Source organism: Acanthopagrus latus, chromosome 2, assembly GCF_904848185.1.
Source record: "Acanthopagrus latus isolate v.2019 chromosome 2, fAcaLat1.1, whole genome shotgun sequence".
NCBI lineage: Eukaryota > Metazoa > Chordata > Actinopteri > Spariformes > Sparidae > Acanthopagrus > Acanthopagrus latus.
Window position 1 is genome coordinate 3928487 of NC_051040.1, and position 19830 is coordinate 3948316.

General features: G+C 43.2%; 1 protein-coding gene across 4 annotated transcripts in view; it reads right to left on the reverse strand.

Annotated features, from left to right (window-relative positions):
• The window catches only part of caln1 (calneuron 1), a 61035-nt gene extending 54901 nt beyond the window's left edge, over positions 1 to 6134 (reverse strand). Inside the window, exons 1-3 of one of the 4 annotated variants that reach the window (XM_037086624.1) lie at positions 6097 to 6134; positions 4601 to 5300; positions 3802 to 4002 (exon numbers count right to left, since the gene is read on the reverse strand). Coding sequence is in view for 1 of the 4 variants with exons in the window: in XM_037086609.1 (XP_036942504.1) it covers positions 2953 to 3155 (203 nt within the window). In the remaining 3 variants the exon portion in view is untranslated. Of the gene's footprint in view, positions 1 to 2952; positions 3348 to 3801; positions 4003 to 4600; positions 5301 to 6096 lie in introns of those variants that run through there. The other 3 variants (XM_037086617.1, XR_005072536.1, XM_037086609.1) reach the window with 3 other exon arrangements.
• Positions 6135 to 19830: the final 13696 nt, after the last annotated feature.

A 19830-nucleotide genomic window follows, 5' to 3' on the forward strand; every position in this document is an offset into this window, starting at 1 on the left:
CACCGGATTCGATGATGGGTGATGAAATTATGATGATGATGATGATTATGATGACGATGATGTGCAATTAGTCAAGAACCACTAACGATGTTTAACGTGGTGTGAACGTACAGTTCAAATGGATTTTCCAAGGACGCCTCCTATTAGAAACTGGTGAACTTCAGAGCAAATATAAGTTTTTCTTCTGAAAGTGCGTTTCCACTCAAACGCAGTAAAACTATTCTGAGGTAGACCGACAGTTGACGAGCGATTACTGCGTCATTAAAGCCGCTTTTCAGTCTTTTCGGTGTTGTTAAGACTGGGTCACGGTGAAACTGAACCCAATTACAGCCGAGACATAAATAAACCCACCTACACTGAAGTCGTGTGCATGCCTTGCAGGAAAAGCACTACCTGTACCGACACTTCAAGGATAAGACAAAGATGACATGACTAATCAAAACACTTTGACCCTGAAGGAGGAAGCACTGAGCCGCAATTAAGCTGTGACCACTAAAAAGCTGCGTGTCCTCAGAGCGCCGATGAGGAGAGCCAATGAAATCATTCCTCTTCTTGTGTCCAATCAGACATCACTGACGAGAGTCACATGTTAACGTGGAGGTGTTGTTCAAACTCAGTCAAAATCAAACAAAACTGTAAAAAGCAAATAACTCTCACGTCAAAGCATCCAGAGAGAGGTGTGTGTGTTGTCTTCGTTAATTTCTTAAACAATGGATTGATTATCAGTCCTGTCAATGTTTTCTATCGATTAAACAGCTGATAAATCGTCTGCGTAGCTGCTGCAGTTAGTCGTTTGATCAATTAGTGGATGGAAAGTTACTATTTTGATGATTGTATAATCGTTTATTTTCAAGCAAGAAGTCAATCATTTCTTACTCTGGTTACTTAAATGTAAAGATTTGCTGCTTTTCTTTGTCAAATATGATCCTGAATGAAGAGTCTTTGGGTTTTAAACTGTTGGTCGGACAAAAGGAGGAATCTGAAGATGTCAAAACAATTAATCAGCGTATCAATCAATAAGGAATCATTAGTTGCAGCTCTTTGTTTATCGCTAAGACACCATCACCATCTCACAGACTAAACACTTGATATTTTGCACCTTATTAGACAAACAGGCTGCGTCTCCTTTTGAAATACTGCATTATAATCATGAAATGATCCTGAGAAGAAAGCGTAGTCCGACAGTAAACCACACACTGTGATCTTCTCCTCTGCATTTAAATCTGACATGTCACTCTGACCTGCGAGTGCCAAGCCTCTCCCTCTCTCTCTCTTTACGACATGACTAATCAAACGGCCACGCCAGAGCTCAGAACCAGACCTCAGCTCTGGGTCTCCGCTCCTGGAGAGTGCAACCTGATGAGGAGAGCGCAGCTTTTATTCAAAGCTTTCTGCAGGACAAGGAGGCCAGATGGCAATTTCTCACATCAGACCCTGCAGCACAACAGCCAACAGCGATGGTCCGATACTGATGGGGACACAAGCAGAACACGGTGTACTGGCAGCAGAACCTCTAACCACAAGAATCGTTTGTGTGAAAAGGACCAGGGCACAGTGACATCTGTATGAGTGCTGTATGCATCGCTCCTCTATGTTGAGAAAAGACACCAGCAGTTTCAATAATTCCTCTTCAAGCGACAGAAAAAAAAAAGACTCCATTTCCATAAAACTGACGAATTGGCATTCCTTCCCATCACACTGACAAACTGCTGGACTATCATACCAAAAGGAAAGGTGAGCTTCGCTCTGAACGTAAATCCCCTCTGAATCACACGGGGCAGTTAACACGTTCTGCGCCGACTCTCTGCCGCCTCACATTTCTGTTTGGATTCAGAGATGTGACAGCGAGCGCAAAAATGAAAAAAAACACCTGCGAAGACGTCACACACTGAGGTGTGGCTACGTTAGAAGAATACTTTAAAACTTTCCACCCACAGAGAGAAATGTAGCGGCAAGTTTTCAGTGTGAGTGTGTGTCTTTTTTTCTTTTACCATTTTCCATCGCTGTCTGAGAAAAAATGGAAACAGCCAACCGGTCATAAAAATGACCAGTTCAGAAATCGGCGGCATTGTTAAAATATAGCCAAGATCCTGATGTGTGGAGAATCTATTAGAGCTGCGACAATTAGTCAGTCGAGACTTTTTTGGATAAATTAATCACAAATCTCAAACATTGTCTGGTTCCAGCTTCTTAAGTTTGAGGATTTGCTGCTTTTCGTTGTCATTGTCGACTCAAAGGCGTCACTTTGGGCTCTTTGGACTAAATGATTAATCGATGATAATAATGATCGTAAGCTGCAGGTACTGAATCTATAAACTTTATATCAACTCAAAACGGAGGTGTTGCAGTTGCTCTAAAACGTTATTGACTCGGCCTGTGGCGTTTCCATACAGCGAAGCAGCTTGGTGCCGTCTGATGACTCTGTCTACTCACAGATCTGTGCAAACACCTTTGAAAATACTCTACACCGCTGCAGCAAACACACAAACAGATGCTTTAAAAAAAAATCATCAATGTGAAAACAAAGCAGTTTCTTTTAGCAAGTCATGATGAAGATGGAACAATTACCAACTGTTTTCAACCACATCTGATCTGAAGGTGTGTACAGTGACACCAACAGAACAAATGTGTGTGTGACGATGGGTCAGTAATGGAAATAACAAGGTGAAAATCATCACTATCGATCAGTTACGCCTTCTGTTGGAGCAATGAATGGTTAAATGACTTCCCCGTGCTGTGGACTGTGCAGTACAGGCACACATGATGCTTTAAAAAAAAACGCAGCCAACTGGGTGCAAAGACAATCCATCAAACGTTCACTGCAAACAGGAGTCAAACTGAGAAAAGAGACGGGAGCGTCTCACAGAAGTGCCACCTCTCTGCACGCATTACCAGCTGCCTCCTGCAGCAACAGACTCTCTTTCTCTCCATCTCTCCCCTGCTGATTCTTACCCATACTGGTGGCTTTCACTGTACTCAGCAGGATCCTGCAGCACAACAGGCTCCCTCGCCGGACTCTCCATCACGTCCACAGCCCCGTCCCTCAGGTACGGGTTGCCTGGCAAGTCTCCATTTACCTCAGAGTGCGTCCCCGGCGGCGGCATGCCGGTGGGCTCCACTGTCTGAGGATCGGGCTCTGTGACCTCCTCCTCCATCGGACTCCTTTAGATGCAGCTGTGCCTCCAGCAGCAGCAGCAGCAGCAGACTGCCTGTCCACAGACCACTGAGCCAGGCTGCCTCCACAGTTTGGGCTTGTCCCAGAGCAGCGGCATCGGTTCCCAGAAACCCGTTGTTAATATTTGAGCAGTGAGAGCAGCAGGTACGACAGCTCCTCTCATGCTCCACTCCTTGGCTCCTCACTCTCTCTCTCTCTCTCTCTCCCTCCCTCCTTCTCTGTGACTCCCTCTCTCCCCCTTTGCTCGCTCACTCACTCTTTCTCCAGTGCAAACATTCCTCCACATGGGGAGACAGAGTGGAGGGCTCATTAGTGAGTCCCAATGACAGACCCAGCCCTGCCTGCCTGCGGCTGTGCTCACAAAATACACAAGTAGAGGGGAGGGAGGGAGGGAGGGAGAGAAGAGGGGAGACAGTTTGCAGACAGACAGTCAGAATTGGGTATGACAGACCAGCAGGAGCGGACAAGGACGAAAAAGTAGGGAGCAAAATTGACAGTAGCTGAAGACGACAGTGTGTGTGTGTGTGTGTGTGTGTGTGTGTGTGTGTGTGTGTGTGTGTGTGTGTGTGTGTGTGTGCAGGAAGAATACACACACACGCGTTTATATCCCTTCTGATGATGCTTACAGTGCGCTCTGCAGGTCAACACGGGGATGCTGTGAAGGCGCGCCGTGCGTAACAGCGTGCGCCACCGTGAGCAGCAAGAACGCGCGTCGGACGCTGCGCAACGGGATGATGATGATGATGATGATGATGGTGGTGGTGGTGATGATGATGATGGTGGGTGGCCGGCGGGGGGTCCACAGTGAGAGCTCAGCCCCTTCACAGCTCCAGTACATCACATCGACCCCGCACACACACACACACACACACACACACACTTCCTGTGAGCTGCTCGTCATCACTACATTAATGCAACAGCTCCGCTCATCTCCAACAGGCGTTAGTTACTGTCGATATTCTCATTGAAAGATCAGAAATCTGTGCTGTTGTTTTGTTTTTCTTAAGAAACAGTCACACAAGCTTCTCTCTCCTGAACGCAGCACTGCGTGCGGGAGACGCCACATTATCTCCAGACGGCTGATTTAAAGCAGGTCAGCTGTCAGTAATTCATTAAAAAAAAAAACTTTATGAAACACGGATCAGACGAAGCTGCAGCCGCTGACAAACCTCACTGCACAGGGAAACATTTCATTCGACTTATTTTATAACCTGAGACATAACATTTAATATCAGAGCAGATATTGTTCGGACTGCTGGGATGCGAGTGGACACCAGCGGGTCCGGACCGATCCGAACAACAGTTGTTCATCTGGCACCGAACCAACAAAAAAAAAAAAAAGAAAAAAAAGAAAAACCCGAACGAGCTGCAGCTTGTTTATCATCACACAGAAAGATAATGTATCGTCTGATGTCCCAAACTTACCTGTAAAAGGATCTTGAGCGTGTGTGTGTGTGTGTGTGTGCGTGCGTGATGATATCCGTCAAATCCGCTAATCGATGCTGGCGGTAGGATCCAGTTTAGACACCTGTGGTGGACCAGGCTCGTCGATCGATCCGGATTGATCGTCGCGCTCTCAGAGTTAATCCTTTTCTTTTTTTTTTATTTTGGAGATGCAGCGCTCACATCTTCAAACATGATGAAGATGTCACAGATTCGGTTCTTGGGTTTTATTTCCCTCTCATGTGAAGTCCAGCAGCAGCAGAGACGCGCCGCGCGTTCAGTCGAGTTGCACTTTTTTCGCCAAACTCTCATCAATTAATTGAATTCCTCCTCTCGCTCGCGTCGCATCCGGTGATAATCACGCGCGGTGAGGTCCAGTCAGTGTTCACCGCGAAGGTCCGTTCATTCAAAGTTTAATCCACACACACACACACACACGGACACACACACGGACACACACAGGTGCTGCTGAGTGTGGTTCTGATGGATGAGAGCAGCCCGGCGGCGACAGGAGACTCCGACCCAGATCAATACGCAATCGAACAGGAGAGCAGTGATTGGCTGGTTTCACTCCGGTTTGCCTGAACACGTTTATTGTTTCATCTTCAACCGGAGAAACTATGTGAAGTGTTGATGTGCAGATGTCCTGCACGACGGATGTGCGCCTCGTCTTCAGACCCACCTTTAAAAAAAATAAATAATAATGACGATAATCTGTGTCAAAGGAGCTAAAACACGATTACATTTTCCGGTTCATACTTTCAAAATAATGTGTTCATTATTGGCCACAGACACAAAACATTTTAGAATTGCTGTAAAAAAATAAATAAATAAAGTTTCTCCTCATAATTTATCTAAAAGTCTTGATTTATTTAAATCTGTCTCATGTCATCGTCTGTGACTTTCACAAAGTTTATTTTTTAACTTTTATTTCTGAGGTTGAAGCGTCCAATTTCCGGGTTTTCTCATTATTCCTGCCAAACTTTACAAAACTCCCAAACTACTTGTTAACCTGTCAAGTCAACGATGAACACTGACGTCATTAAATAAATACAGATACTTGTACTTTACTTGAGTATTTCCAGCCTCTTTAACATCCACTCCACTGCATGTTTGAAGGCAAATATTGTACTTTGGACTTTCAGTGGCACATTTATTAATTAATTGATTTTATCAGCTATCAGTTTAAACAAACACTGGTTCACATAACAAGACCAATCCACAATATCCAGCCTCCATGACATGTTGACCCATAACATACAGTATATAAACACATTTTAAATAATTTACTTTTACTCTTATAAAATCACTGTTGCTTCTTCAGTACATTTAATATCAGATATCTCAAGTAGAATTCATATCAAAGTAATATTTCAAGTTTGACTTGCAGGTACTTTAAACAACACTGATGTGAATATGAGTTGGTGGATTTTTGTATTTTGATGTGTGTTTTCCTCGTCATGTGGACCTTGACTGACCGTGTCATCTACATCCATCAACGGTTCTGATCTGGTTCTGGTTCTGCAGGAACAGGAACAGGCAGATCTATATGATCAGTTGTGGTGAAGGAGACACAAAGAAACCAAATGGTTGTTTAGATAAATCCCTCAAATGTGTTTGGTTTTTTTTTTATAACTGGCTTCTGTGTTGACTTTCAGATGACCATTATTTCCTTCCAGCTGAGAACGTCAGTCTTGTTCGGCTGATGCACGGCCCAGTTCAGACTGCTGCACGCTGACTGATGTCTCCCACAGACAGAAACAGGAGCGATGAGACTCAGCAGCCTCCGACTTGATGCGATGAAAGACTGAATAAATCAGAAATGTTTCGCTCTGACACGCTGCAGGTTGGTGTTTCTCTCAGGATAAAAAGGGCTTGTTATGAAACCGGTGACATTGCTGTAAGTGATGAGTTTGTGTGTTCGAATGGAGCTGAGTCAAGAAGTGACACCTGCTCTGCAAAATAAAAAGTTACCCGGGGCTTTTTAGAGGACAGCGAACGCACCGCTGACAAACTGATGCCTGCTGTCTACACGTGGAGCTGTGAGTGAAACTGTCAGCTTCTCAGGAGAACATGGACGCAGATATCTGAGATGGACTCAACGTGTCCCTGGAAGTCTGTGAGTACCTGCTGAGCCTACATGAAGGTGAAGCAGAGGAGGTGGTTTGTAGCCGTCGCTCTGCTTGCCCTCCTCACCCCGACCTGAATAAGAAGAAGTAAACAAACTACCTGAACAGGTGGTTGTGCTGCGGCCAACAAGCACGCCACATTTTTCCTCCTAATTGGTGTTTACCGAGCATGTTCCTGAAATGTGTTGCACTCAAGGAAAGCACCTGTTGGAGTGATTACATTCATTTAAATGAAGTGCTCAGTGTTGCAGATGATTAATACCATAAAGTGGAGATTATTTTAACAGCTGATTAAAAAACTTTTACACTTCAAAATTAGTAGATCGTTCATCTTCAAAACAAATCTTGGACTTCACAGGAAGTGTGTCACCAGATGTCTTTGTTGTTACAGAACCATGTCATTGGCCATTTTCAGGTCAAAAGAAATCTAAATAAATATACAATGTCTCAGCAGTAGTGAGGACCACATGGTTTGAAATACAATCAGCTAAATGCTGTTTGATCAAATGTTTAAAAAAAAAGTTCACTAATCATTCAAATGCAGTCCAGTTTTCATCCAGACGTCTTGGCATCCTTTGACGTGTGAATAACCAAATTAACTCTCTCGCTGGACATTTGAGCCACACAAACATCATTAGATAAAACTATACAGGACTAAAAAGTCCAACAATTAAACAATAGAAATGTAAAAGATCAAGAGAAATCCATAAAATAAATACCAGGGATGAAATTTTGCCAAACCAATGATTAAATCTAAGGCTATAAAAAAAAAAGTTTATGGGCATAGAAACCGAAGGCAGTCTCACCTGAACTGTCACAGGACACATTCAAAAGAAAAGCAGCGGAGGTTGTTAGGGATCCAACTGGAACATAAAATGATAGAAAAACTTTGATGCTGAGAGGAGCGAGGTCGGATAGAGTTCTATAAAGAAGTCAAATAACTTCAAAACCAGTTCTGAAGGACGTACGATGCAACCAGTGCAGCGACTTCAGAGCTTTGAATATGATTCATTTCCAGTTTGTATGTCTGAACTAGCTTTAGTCAATCCAGGGAAAAAAAGGGAACTACAACAGAACGGCTTGTGATGAAAGTGTGAGTGATGTTTCAGCTCAAAAAAAGGTGTGACCAACATTTAGCAAAAACAAAAAGTCTTGACAATCACCTGTTAAAATAAAGCGAAGGAGAATCGGTGGAGTTCTTTTCTGCGAGGAGCCAGTTCGATTTCTCCTGAAGGCTACACGGCTGACGGCGGGGGAACTTTCTGAAACGCCTACTCTCTTTTTTCTTTTATTCCCGTTCCTGTCAGTTCAGATCAAATGAACTCGTAGTCTGACAGGGTATTGTGAGTTCAACGGTGGCAATCTAGATCCAGGGTAATGTGCCCACGAGCAATGACGGAGGACAAAAGAAAAAAAAAAAAAAGGCAATGCCAAAAAATGCCACCCATTATTCTACTGTCAACAATTAATTTTCACATTTTAAGGTGTTGTGAGTCACCATGTAGGAGTCAGATGGACACAAGTTGGTGCGCTATACTTCTCTCACTGCATTAGTTTGTTTTTTTCTGAGTTACCAGGAATGTCTCTGGATGTCGGTGTACATGAACCTCTATGTGCAAAACGTCCTGGTCATAATTTCACAGACAATAACGTACACATGGTTAAACATCAGCCTGTGGACCTGCAGGAGAAGTCAAGAGTTCGTAAAGGAAGTCGAATCTACGGCTGAAACAGAAAACAGAAAACGTTGACGCTGCCGCACGTTAAACCAACGATCTGTATGTAACGCTGGTGTTTTTACAGTGCACTGTACACACGGTGCTCTGAACACTGTAATCAGAGCTACAGGAGGAAAAAGCTGCTGTTCACCTGATTGTAGGTTCCAATCACCCAGGCCTGTTATTTACATGCAGATTGATTCGGTCATGTGAGCGTCGTGCTATTATTAGTGCATGAGCGATTATTTTTGGCAGGAACAGCCTGTGACTTCTGTAGCCGAGCTCCCGTTCAATGAATAAGCTGTCTGCATTTTAAGACAATAACGTAACTTTACGGAGGAAGACAGGTGATGGTTGAGCCTCATCACCTGCAGGGCAGAAGTTAGGTTGGTTCTGTCGATATTTGAACGCAAGTGAAGCATTTAAAGATATAACATTTAACATTTTTGCTTTACAATGTAGTAAAACAAAGAGACCTTCAGTATTTACATTGTCCAGGATGTTCGAACCAGATAAATTCAGTAATTTGCTTCAGCCCAGAAAATTAAACATATAAATCGACTATGAAATCAGCTTGTTATGATCCATATTGATGTTTCTTGTTATGCGGTGTGGCCCTTGTTATTATCACAACTGTAAAGAAAGAAAGACGAGTGGAGGAGCAGCAGAAAGAGCAAAACATCCACACAGAGAGGAACGAGATATTAACTCAGGAGGCCGCTGGTCACGTCCAGAGTGAAACCAGAAGTCACAAGTTATTTTAACTTAAACACACTTTAACATGAATAATGGAACGTAAGTTAGTTACGTAATGAAGGTACGTTTTTAACTGAAGTTATAGAAGTAACATAGTGATTTAGGATATAGGTAATCGATTTGTTCAGTTGTTAAGACAGGAGAATGTGCTGGTTTACTCGAGGGAACATTTCATTTTTCTGTGGCTGTACGATGGTACGTCAGAGATTGAAGTTAAACAACTTGACTTTACCTAGTCGCTGAATGTTTCTGCCTCTGTCAGGTAGATTCTCATCATCAGTGGAGACGATGGAGACAACAACTCCCATGAATCCGCCCGACTTACATCTCCTGTGTAGTCTTGATTGACGGACACCTGGAGGAAGGAATCACACGCACCGTGTTTGAATCAGAATCACCTTCTTTAGTGAATCATCACAATGACTTCTGTAACAGCCGTGACTACGTGTCCCACAAGGAATAATGATTAATAATAAATTACAAAAGAGACAGCAGTGCAGAGAAACCTGCAATAAGTAAACAAGTGAGGTATCTGGGCAATTACACACTCTGAGCGATGATTTAATTGTGACAGGTTGATTCTGCTTCTAGGAGTTAAGGAATGTGGTGGATGTTGGGGGGCCGTACATGTCCAGGGAGCCCCGGAGTCATTAATCAGCTCTGTGTGTGTGTTAAAGGTCAGCAAGAGGACGAGATCCATACAGGGCGACTGAGTCAGGAGCTGACTTAACGTATACATTTCCATATCAGTACAGAGACACAATCCGGTCAACTTCAGGTTGCAAGCTGCAAGGACTGACATTATCAGAGTTACGTAACGGACAGAAGAGGAGATATTCCAGAGGGAGTCGAGGCAGATCAGCTCCTCTTTCTCCTGTTGGATTGTGAACCAATTAGAAGAAGCAGGTAGGTGCGGGCGAACAGACTCGCACAGGCAGAGAAAGTTGTGTGGATACTTCTGATCGTTCTGGAGGATCTCTGGTAAAACACTGGGCTGAACTTTGCCGGATATTTGGGAACACCATGATGCTGCCACACTGGTTCAGACTGTTTCAATAAAGGTTGTACTATTACTCCATCCAGGATTGCCTCCGCAGACTCTTTGATCACCAAACTACACGCCGACACCGTTGATGGAGACCGCCCAGAAACAACACAGGTGAACTTAGAAAATCATTGTCGAGGTCATTCAGAGAGAGAACTGTGAAATAAACTGCAGTGCTTGCAGATTTATCAGGTTTGTGTTAAATATGTGCTTCATGCAGGAAACACTCTGAGCTGTTCTGATCTTTTCCTTTCATGCAGACACACACACACACACACACACACACACACACACACACACACACCATGTATCACATCTCCAATCTGTGCTCAGTTCCTGCACCAGTTACAGCCTTGGAAAGCTCATCACCATGAGGTGTGTGGCGCATGTGTAACTGTGACTGCATGTCTGAGCAGTGTACTATATATGTGTGTGTGTGTGTGTGTGTGTGTGTGTGTGTGTGTGTGTGTGTGTGTGTGTGTGTGTGTGTGTGTTCCCTGATGGAATGAGTCACGGCGTCACTGTTTCTGCAGTGGCTCGGTCTAACTTTTTCAGAAGGGAGTCTAATGAGTCAATACGTCTGTTCTGGACTCGCTGTAATGAGACTGAAGTCTTGGTTGATACGCCCGACAGCTGCCGAGGACCACAAAGCCTCTGGCTGCTGAGAATCTTTTGTAGGGGACAAAAAGAAGAGGGATCTGCTTTGTAAAGCTGAGCCAACAACACCACTGTGATACATGCACACAGTGAACATTAAAGGATTATTGTCAACGCTGTGATCCTCGCTGCTTGATGCATTTGAACGTCACTCTCTGAAGTAAAATGAAGCCTCAAAAGCCCCGACGGCGGCAATTAAAGGTGGTAAAGAGAGGGATTTTCTAGAGTCATTGTTTGGATACCTCATTCTAAGGTAACAATGATACAATGATTTGTTGTTTCCGGTCATTATAGTCTGTTAAAAACATGATTATTACTACTAAACATGACTTTTGGCGCCTTAAATCCGACACACTGAACCTTTAAGTGAGCCTGAGCGACAACAACAACAATAATGACAACACATTTTGATCAGCAACATCACAAGCTTCACCCCAGTCAAAACATTTTCTCTGCTGGTTCATTCCCATTCAAGGTCATGGCAGCAACAGCCTTTTCCCAGCATGCATTGGCAAAAGGCAGGGCACACCTAGAACGATCCACTGATCCATCACAACCAGAGTCCGACACATTCACGCTAAGCGTTCAGTGTCGGTTTCCTCCCACAGTCCTCAGTCAGGCTCCATTAACACTGCCTGCCTCGTGATTGTTGCTGTGAGGGAGTACGAATGTGAATGAAATGTAAATACGAAGAAGCAAGTCAATATAAACTAATCCCCAAAAAACACCTTGGTCATTTTGTTCCCTTTTTAAAATTCAGTGAGTAGGTGAGTATGTTTCCTGAGCGTCGCAGTGAAGTCACCTCATCTCCTGCAGCAGCCACCTCGTTAGAGACGGAAAGAGCCGGAACCAGAACCACAGTCACACGGAGCAGGTGACAGGTGACGCATGATGCCAGCGTGTGACCGCTGCCCTGCTGGACTAACAACTGTACCCAGAATAACAACAGTCGATTCATTTACAGCCTCGTGACGACCAGAAATGTAGTGAACACTGTAAAAAGCAGTGAGACAGAATCACCACATGGATGGAAATAAAGAAACTGTTAATATTTTCCTTCTCTCGTTGTTTATAGAAAAAGATAAATCCTGCTTAGAGTTTCATTGAGCCCAGAAGAAATAAAACTGAAGCAGAAGAAGACTTTAATGTTATGTAACCTCTACTTTACATCTCAGGAAAAAAACCAATATGACAAATGTACTTCCTGCAGAAATATCACTGCCAGATTGAATAAAGCAGCCCTGATGCCAGTGTTAGTGTAACACTTTGCATTTCAATAATGTGTGTTATATTTCAAAATCACGTATTTACGTGGCAGGCGTTTACAGGCTGAGTAGTATTTACAGTATCTTTACTCCCAAACCCAAGTTCCTACAACATGCCCTCATAAGTGAAATAAGATCTTATCTCAGTTATTCAAAATAAAAACTTTTAAGCAGGCACTAAAAATGGAAGGAGACCTTCAGAGGCTATATTCGCTACACTTTGGATGCTGAGATTCAGATAACTGTTTTTATTGCACTGTAGGAAGTCCTTAAACCACCTTGCGATGTTTTTCAAAGTAAGTCTTGGAGCCAGTAGATAAGATGTACCCAGCACTGCTGCCGCTTCAGAATAAAAGAAAGGTCTCCTCAGGCAGTCGAGCATCAGTGTGGCTGCTCCTGCCGGCTCAGCAGCCTCCAGCAACAGCATATAAAGACAGCTCGTCTTCACTTTACTGCAAAATATCGCAGTTCTTCTGCTGCTGTATTTCTGCTGTTTAACTGTCATTCTTCCTCCGTTCATCAGTCAGAAAGCAAAAACAAAACATCAAGGTACTGGAATCCTTTTTCATGCATATTACTGGGGGCTCAGCTGCCCAGACAGAGAGGTACAGGTGTGTTCTGACCTAAATAACACACATAAGGTGAATAAATAAAACAACAGTAGTCTCCTAGTTTACATGATTCAACTGGGAGCTGACATACTGACAGATGTTTTTATTGACATACTTAAGACTTACTTTATCACTATACTTCTTGAGTTGGTATTAATTTGGACTCTGATGAATTCTGGATTTCTGTTATTTTAGATGTTCTGTCTTATCACGTAATCGCCCTTTTTTGTTTTTTATCAGAGTTAAAAAGTATGCAGAAGTCATTTTAGAGTGAAAGTCATCCAGGAGAATATTATTTGAGTAAAAGTAAAATTAAATTATACAAATGTAGATTACTTAAGAATCAAGTAAAAGTAAATTATACATATATTTACATGTTTACTCTGTGTATACTATGGGGCGACAGGTTGGCCGATTATTGGATTTGACATTCTGCATTTTTCTGATGATCAAAATCCTTTTAAATGTGCTTCTTTGGCTCTGAAGCTTCAGGCAATCTGCAAAGTAAACAGTAACTAATGTTATCAGGAACAATTTGTGAGTTAAAATACAATATTTGCCTCCAAAATCTATCAGGATGGAAGCATAACATAGCAGAAATAACCAAGTAAAGGACGTCAACTTACTGCATAATCAGCTGCACAGCAATTACAGAAGTCTGCATCATTTGTCTGACGAGCTCCCATGTGTAGCCTCCTCTCATCGGCTTTTCATCCACAGTATAATGTGCACAAACATGTCTTCTGCAGTGACTTTAATGTATTGCATGACAGTTGCACTTCTGATGCAAATAGGTGTAACATCACCTATCTCTGTGTGCTGTTTTTCCAAGTATTCCTTTCAGTGTTCTCACCGACACACACACCAAACTCCACAAACAGCTGGCAGACATGTGGTGTAAACATACAGTCATTTCAAGGAAAGTCTGTGCTTTTTATTCTATGTTGAATTATGGTGTTTTTGTAGATCAACTGCAGCCTTTCAACATGTTGCAGGAGCTCTGAGTGTGTGTAGCAGCAAATGTCAGCAACTTCATCTGTATGCTGCAACAATCATGATCCCAGCTGAAAGATTTCAGAGAATATCGGGATGATATCTTCCTCAGCGCTGCCTGCTGTCGCCATCCGGAGCCTTTACTGTATTGACATTTCCTCTAATTTCATCACACCTGGTGAATTGCGCTCACAGTCCCACAGTCCTCCTGTTCCTATATTTGGTTTATCATATATCTGCCAAGCCCGCTGCTCACAGACGCAGCACATAAAGTACGCACAGTTTCTCAAGACAACAACCGAATGTGAGGCATCTGTGCTCGGTGACTGTTTGCATGTTCGACGTTGTGTTCACGTGCAGGCAGAAGACCTACAAAGTGCTGCAGACTGACAGCTATCGACAAGCTCAGTTTACAATTAAATTCAAACAAGAAAAAAATTAATTCAGATGACTACTAAATCTGCCACAGCGGTGTCAGCGCCACACATTCAGGAAACAAAGATATGATGAGCACCACAAGAAACAGAGAGAAGAATGCAGGTAGAGAACGCTGAAGATTAAAGACATTCATTCATTATGCAAACACTTTGCTCCAACTAGACTGAAATAAATCTTCCTGTGCTGCCTGTTTACACACTAACAAATGTTTTCTCCACACAGATTTGCATAGTGAGGGAGTATTTACATAGAGTACACACACATTCATCACTGGCTGTCGACATCATGAAGTTGTGCACACTTCCTGATCAAATAACACGTGTGCAGAAATGGAACCATACCGTTAACTTCCTTGTTGATGACTGTAATCAAATCAATATATGTGTCTCCCTTTTCTCAAACACACATATCCATCCACACATCCTCATCCACAGCATGTGCACAAACAAGTAGACCACGGTAACTGTAACATGTTGCGCAACAGCTGTATTTCTAACGTAATTAGGCATAACGCCATGTACGCAGCCCACCTGATGCACCTCTTCCCCCTAATGGCTTCAACAATTGTGTGTCAAATGTCAGTTTAGTATCTCTCAATCACTGCCTCAGTTCTGATGGAGGATTCACCTTAGTTGGTTTATTTATGGATCTGATCAGCAGAGTCTTATTCAGCTTGTCTTTTATCCTTAGCAACCTGCCTGAGATATAAATTCCATCACGTCCAACAGACTGAGTGCCAAACCACAGGCAGCAGTAAGAATAAATGTCAGGGGTGAATAAGCTTCAGCTCAAAGGTCCGTGACTTTTTACAGCTGGAGGTATTTGGGGCATGTACACCTGGGAGGAGACCCGGAGCAGAAGCAGAACCTACTGGAGGGACTACATGTCCCATCGAGCCCGGTTGGGATCCCCCCTGGAGGATGTGGTTGGGAAGGTTTGAATAATGAATGCAGATTTAATCTAATCAAATTACACTTTCCTACTGTGCCACTGGAACCAGACCAGGTTGGATAGATCCTGACGTCAATAAATGTGAAGTTTAGATGTGTTTCTCTTTAGTTCTGACCTGGAAACAGCTTTCATCACTGATGTGTGGCTAAAAATATACAGAACAAACAGTTCCTATTTCAGCAACCCTCCCTAATTGGCCATTATTGGTACAAAGCCACACACACAGTGTAACATTGTGCTGTATTTGTAATCTACACAAGTGCAGAAAACATAACACACCTGTGTGTCACAGAAGTGGAATCAACAGCCTTTCAGTTTCAGGGTCAATAAAAAAACACCTCTCACTTAGAGCTGATTCAAGTGTCACAGGTCTTTATTTCCGTCCGTCGGTGTGTGATGGATAATAATCAGCTCAGTGTGATTCAGCTCACAAGGCGACCTGGCTCCTCGCCTGCTAACCTGCCCGCGGTTCATTCATCAATCAGACTCTCTGAGCTCAATAGCACGGCGCAGACCGCAGGACACAAAGGTTACAGGAAAATAGGCTTCACTTGATGCCCACCGGCGAACTCTCTCACCCCTGCAGCGCACACACATGTGAGCTCTCTGTGGGACAGTAACATACAAGAAGTGAGGAGACACAGCAGCTTTATTTGGTTTTCATTCAGCTCTTGGTATCATCTAAAAGGTCTTCTCTTTTTCTCTAAATACCTCTAATCTTTCCAATGATTGTGTTAGTAAACACAGATCCTCGTCGGCATCCTAAACTAAACCTCGGATAATCGTCTGTTTTACTGGAAATTAGACCATAATTCACAAAACGAACATCACGCTGCATTAAAGAAGACTTGAAACCTGCGTTTGAGACTATAAACTCATTTAGAAACTGTTTGCTGAGGTAATATATCAAGTGAAACATATTTCTTACAAGCTCACATATATCAGTATTTAGAAAGAAAGCAGGTTTTATACAGTCAGTAATCAGGAGATAAATTGTTTCAGTCACCTAGATGGATGAACAACGACTCCCATGGACCCACGCTACTTACATCTTTTGTTTTGTTGTTTCATTGAGACTCCTAGCAGAAGAAATTACATACTGTGCCTTTAAAGACCATAAAACTGAGTCAGCACCTAAACAGCAAAGGTAATGTTTCTTTTTACTTCATGGTGATTACTGCAGCGCTTCATACCATGATGTCAAAAACAACAGATGATGTAATAGATAACCTTTCTTTTTTTTTTTCAGTCTCCATCAATTAGCCACCAAGGAAATGATGTAATCTGGATAAAGGGCCTTAACCTTCAAAATGATCCCTTAATTGCATTTGATGGTGCAAAACTTTGGTGCGGACTGTTCCCCTTTATCCTACGAGTTGTGAAACAGAGCATATGACAGCTGAGCCTGAGGAGAAAAAAAAAAAAAAAAAAGAATGATCCAGGACACACAGCAGGCAATTAGCACATATCTCTTCTAATCGCTCGGCACCCAGAACACATTTCAACACTCATTATTGAGACAGATTTTCTATGATTCATCGCATTCGCCGTGTGATTTACCACCAGCCAGTTGTCGGGCGAGAATTCATTACGCCATTAGAATGCAAATCCTCCCTCGAAAATAAAGCATCAGTATGCGAGGCGATGCCTTCGTTAGACGGTCATTTGGTTAATTGAGTCTCTCTGTTTAAAGAGGGGATTAGCATATGAGCTAATCAAGGTCGTTCCCCGCAGCACCTGTCTCACACAGAGCCATGTGTGCTGGCAAGAAAATGATGCGGCAGCTTCTGAGGGCAAATGTCAGTTTTGAGCCAGTTGCTTTTTTTTTTTCCCCTCTCTCTAATAATACACTTCAAAAAGGAGGTTATTAATTAGTACAATTGATTAATAGTGAACTCCCACAGCACAGGAGGTCAGGTGTGTTCGTCTGTTGACAGAACATTTGTGTCGCTGGCTTGTAATCACAGCTGAGCTCCACTGATGCCTCAGCTGATGTGAAAAATGAACCGTGGTCCAGGAGAAGGAGGGCATCAATACAGCTGGGGCAGAAAAATTACAGATCACAAACACATCGTCAGCGTGGGAACTGTGCCTCTGTGCTCCAGTATTTATCACATTACTTACAAAAGGAATAGTATTAGGACTGAAAAGGGGAATTTAACTGCAGTGATAAATGTTTCAGTGGTATACAAGCAATAAATAACACATTATTATGCAGTAAAACATAATAAAAAAAACTCTGATCTAAGCATTTCTCAGATGCTCATTGAGAAGATTGGATATAAAGCGACAGTGCAACAGGCTTCAACACCCACATTCTGCAGAGTCCACTGAAACAACGACCAATAAACCACCAGCCTCTGTGTCTGCAGCGTGGCACCAGACAAGAGTCTCCATTGTGTTGTAATTTGTTTTGGGCTGCTCAAGTCATTTTCAGCAAATTTCCTCTTTGGCAGAGGGCAGCCCAGCATTTGGTCCCCGCTCCCCTCAAATCTGTTGCTTTGACAGAGTGCCGACAAGCTCGTACCCGCGAGTCTGAAGGCATTCTCGTACAGACAGAGAGGAAAAAGCACCGCGCATCCACGCCGGCGTCTGAACGTATACAGGCATAGATATAAACACGAGAGGGTGCAGGCAGTTCGTCCGGTTATAGGCCAACATTTTCAGATGCTTTAAACGACAGATACAAATTCTCTCAGGCACCTGAAGACGTGAGCGAGCATGGATTCACACAGGTGGACGCAAACATACGCTGCATCTAGTTGAACACAGCAGGTTCTGTGTGAGGAGAACGTAACGTAGAGAGAGAATAAAATACTACAAGTGGTGATAAATATTTAATGTAACAGCAGCGCCATGAAATGCAAATGAAAGTAAATTGTATTGTATTGTATTTTACTGTATATTGTATTTAAAAGAGGCCTCGTTCCCAGTCAGCAGAAACTGATGCTGACACAGGATGCTGGAAATCGATCCGAACTGTACAAACAAGATTAGTCACAGTACAGTTGACATAAATCATACTGTGAATGTAAAAATCCATAAAAGATCCATCAAAAACAAATTTAAAACAATCCAATGGATGTTAATTGTGATTAACTTTGTCCCACTATGCTTTCCATAAGAAAACTACACGGCTTAAAGGTGCAGTCTGTAAGATACGGCCATCTGTTCAAAGGGGGCAATTAGCCGTGCAGCGTGTTGTTAGTTAACTGAGCCTTGGTCGAGAGTTTGAAGCCACAGGAAGTGCAGGTAACAGAACCTGCAAGTCTGAAGACTGGGACTGAAGCAATGAGATTATTTACAATGACTTTGACCTCGGGGGTTGACAAAGACAAAGCAAAAGGGAACAGGAGAACCGTGAATTGCAGAGGAGAAAGACGAACGTCGGTTACTTAACAACACACATTAGTCCCGAGAGGTTCTGGCTTACAGATGGACACAGAAGAGAGAAACTGTAGAGTGGACGTCTGCTTTGAGCCCAGATTGTCGGGACATCTGGCCCAAACAGGACACACACATACATACATACAAACAGAAGCTGTGGAGAGGAAGGGGCCTCAGTAATGGTTGGAGCTGGTAGTGGAGCAGAACAGACTGTTTCCACATCTCTATCTGGCAAACACGAAATCACACCGATGATATCCTCCAACACGCTCAGCAGCCATCTGTAAGAACCCTCATCACTTTCACATATCCCTGAGTTCTGGGCGCATCATCGTTAGACACGCAATACGGAGACAAACTTGAAGACATCACCTTCATAAATACATGGATTATCCTCCGAGTCCGAGCAGAAGCTGACAGGCAGCGTGACACATGGACTCGCACACAAACTGTTTACAGTCCTGCCATCACAGGCCGACTCTGAGCTCGTACAAGCAGCAGCAGCTTAAAAACGGATGACAGAACCTTTGGGAGGAAAAGCAGGAAAATAAAAACATCACCACCTACTGCTATTTTTCAGCGGTCTCTACAGGGCCGGTGACCGTCTCCGAGCTCAGTGGACCCCCTGCTGTTCTAATGACGGACCGCCAGCCGGACTCCTGCTCCACAATATCACCCTGAGAGAATATCAGGCTTACTTTGTGGGCACATGTTCAACTTTTAATGGATATCCTGTCAATATTCTGACTTGTGTCGTCGACCTCCAGAGAGGTTTCCTCGGGCTCCAAACTCCAAACTAGTAAAAGACTTCAAGTTAAAATACGTTCAGTACTCTAGATGCTAAATATGTCTCCTGTCTTTTGGGGTCTTCGCTTTCAAATGTCACCAAAATCCACAAAGGAACGACAGTACAAAGCATTCTGGATGAACTGAAGCCATTTAAGTCTCCATCTGTCATTGTTTGGGCACAGCCAAGTGTGTGTGTGTGTGCGTGTGTGTGTGTTTAAGCTTCACATATGTTCTAGCTAAATGCTTATTAAGAGGCTTTGTGACTTATGATCCGGGAGATTTTAAGATATGAAAAAAAAAGATCAGTCCTCAGCAACGTGTGTGTTGTGTGTGTGTTGTGTGTGTATTGTGTGTGCGCGCTTACTATGTAAGACAACAAAATCAGATGGCCTCCCCTTTCTGTTCCTCTCTCAGCCCTCCCACAAAGCACCAACAGTCTCTCTGTTAAAAATAATTACTCTAATCTTTTCTCT